General features: G+C 48.4%; 1 protein-coding gene across 1 annotated transcript in view; it reads left to right on the top strand.

Moving 5' to 3' along the window:
* Nucleotides 1–2,500, top strand: part of LOC122243044 (serine/threonine-protein kinase meng-po) — a 3,202-nt gene that overhangs the window by 201 nt on the left and 501 nt on the right. Inside the window, exon 2 of the mRNA XM_043000507.2 lies at nt 637–2,500. This exon is cut by the window's right edge and continues 501 nt beyond it. Coding sequence (XP_042856441.1) covers nt 639–1,730 — 1,092 coding nt within the window. The 5' untranslated portion in view covers nt 637–638 and the 3' untranslated portion in view covers nt 1,731–2,500. The remainder of the gene's footprint in view (nt 1–636) is intronic.

Below are 2,500 nucleotides of genomic sequence, written 5' to 3'. Positions count from 1 at the left end.
GCGACGAGGAGTTCGCGAGTGCCATGGGCGCTGACGCCGGGTGTCAAGGGCGAGGGATGACATGAACGGGGGTATATTCCTCAAGTATCGAGGCACCAATATTGGCATTGCAAATTTGAAGTTGGGGTTCATAGAGCATTAGACTTCAGCTTGCTTTGTAATGATGAACAGTTGCAGAAGTTAGCAAGATTATAATCCTAAGTATTACTTAGTATCAATCAATCATTAAGATTTTTAGGTATTCTTGTTATTTTTATTATGGTTGTTGTTGTTATCATCATATTAGTAGTATTGTTAGTGGTAGTAAAAGCAGTAGCTGTAGTATTATTACTATTATAATTATTATAATTATAATAATGATAATTATTGTTATCAAACTTATTAGTATCATCATCATTATTATTATCAAAATTATTAACATCATTATTGTTATTATCCTTATTGTCATTATGATAATTGTCATTATCAATATCGTTATTATTACCATTACTATTATTATCTTTATTATCACTTTCATTATTATCATCATGATTATCATTAGTATTATCTATTTATCAATATCATTATCATCATCAATGAAAGGGCATGAGCCATGAGAGCATTCCCGATAACCGAGCCTGTCCTCTCCTCCCGCAGAGATGAGTGGGCTGAGCAAGAGCGCCAGTTTCCATCGCGTCAAGACCTTCGAGCTTCCGCGCCTGGAGCTCGACCGCCAGTTCTCGAACGTGAAGCTGCTGGCGGAGGGCTGGTACGCCAAGGTGTACTCGGCGCTGCACCACGACTCCGACAGCAACGTTGTGCTCAAATGCGTCCAGAAGGAGACCACTAAAAAGAAAGACTTCTTCAGGGAGCTCCACTACAACTACTACCTCAGTCCGCATCCCAACATCGTGAACAGCTTCGACGTGGCCTTCGACACAAGCAACTCCTTCGTGTTCGCGCAGGAGCTGGCGCCCTACGGAGACTTGTCCCAATTCGTGCGGAAGGGCGGCCTCGGGGAGATCCGGGCCAAAAGGGTGGCGGAGCAGATCGCCTTCGCCCTCGAGTTTGTGCACAGCAAGGACCTCGTGCACCGAGACATCCGCCTTGAGAACCTCTTCGTCTTCGAAAGTGACCTCACGCGTGTCAAATTGGGTGACTTCGGGTGCACTCAGCGGGTGGGCGCCCTGGTCAAGAAGGTGAACGTGCGCGTGCCGTGGGCTCCGCCCGAGGTGTGCCAGGCCGTGTACAATGAGGGATACCACGCCGAGACGCCCCTGGACGCCTGGCAGATGGGCATCCTAATCTTCGTGTGCCTGACGGGCTCGTACCCCTGGTACTCCGCCGACATCACGGACCGCCACTACAACTCGTGGGTGGCGTGGCTCAAGCGTAAGACCACCAAGGTCCCACGACGCTTCAAGTGCTTCACGCCACGGCTCCTCCGCCTGCTACGCCGCCTGCTGGAGCCTAAGCCCGAGAAACGCGCGGGCGTCCGAGAGGTGTACAAGTACGTCTCAGACCCTTGGCTGATCAAGGGCATGGACCCCGTCGACATCGCCTTCGACGAGAGCTCCTCGGAGATCTTCGTGACGAGCACGAAGCCCTTGTACGAGTGCGCCGAGAAGAAGAAGCTGGTGGAGCTCCTCCGCTCATACGGGATACAGACGACGGTGGACAAGAGAGAAACCACCAAGAGAATCTGCGAGTGGCTGCTCACCTCGGCCTCGTCCGCGCAAAGAGGCATGTAACCCGAACCTCGAGGGCGTCGCTTCTCAAGTCTGCTCAATGTTACTCCTATACCTCACCTTCTGAGTCCTTCCTCGTCCCCAGTGGGGGATATGATACGATCATTTTCCCTTTTCCCTATTCCTCCGCTCCTCCTCATCCTCCCCCCCCCCTTCGTCCCTCCTACCTCCGTGCCTGTCGCTGATCACCGAGAGGTGTTCGTCAGGCAAGACGGTTATGTCTGTGATACAGCCTGCCTCAGTGCGCTCCAGGATGTCAACTCTGAAAATTTGATCCTGAAAAAAGAAGGAAAGAAAAATGACACTATATAAAAACAGGTATCGAGAAACGACCTCGGGTTCGGTAGATAAACGGCGACTTGAGATGTTGCTAAGGCGCGTTTTTTCAATCAATCCAACAAAATATCGACTTCAAACTTCAGACTCTCTTTAACTCTCAAACTCAGCAGTGGCTGAGCTGTGATCCGTTGAATGAATAACAGAAAATCAACATTAACAGAAAACTGAAGTTGCATATCAAAAAGCATTCACCTAGGGTCTTCAGATGCCAATAATCAAAATGCGAAGCCGCGGCAGGCAAAGCCCCGACGCTGATATCCTTTGTATCAAAGGCAATGTGCGTTGAACCGTGATAAACAAACAAACAAAGTATTTTGCTAGTTGATTGATTTCACGTATTTTGAATACATTATTTTACAAGCTTGTTACGAATGGCTTAGACTAGTCTTCCAGTATAGCTGAGCTTTATTAGTTTACCCTGTCAAATCTAGGAC

Source organism: Penaeus japonicus, unplaced genomic scaffold (genome assembly GCF_977035675.1).
Source record: "Penaeus japonicus unplaced genomic scaffold, GWHDUDI00000001_assembly GWHDUDI00000028, whole genome shotgun sequence".
In the NCBI taxonomy this organism is placed as follows: Eukaryota; Metazoa; Arthropoda; class Malacostraca; order Decapoda; family Penaeidae; genus Penaeus; species Penaeus japonicus.
This window is presented reverse-complemented; position numbering and strand designations above follow the sequence as displayed.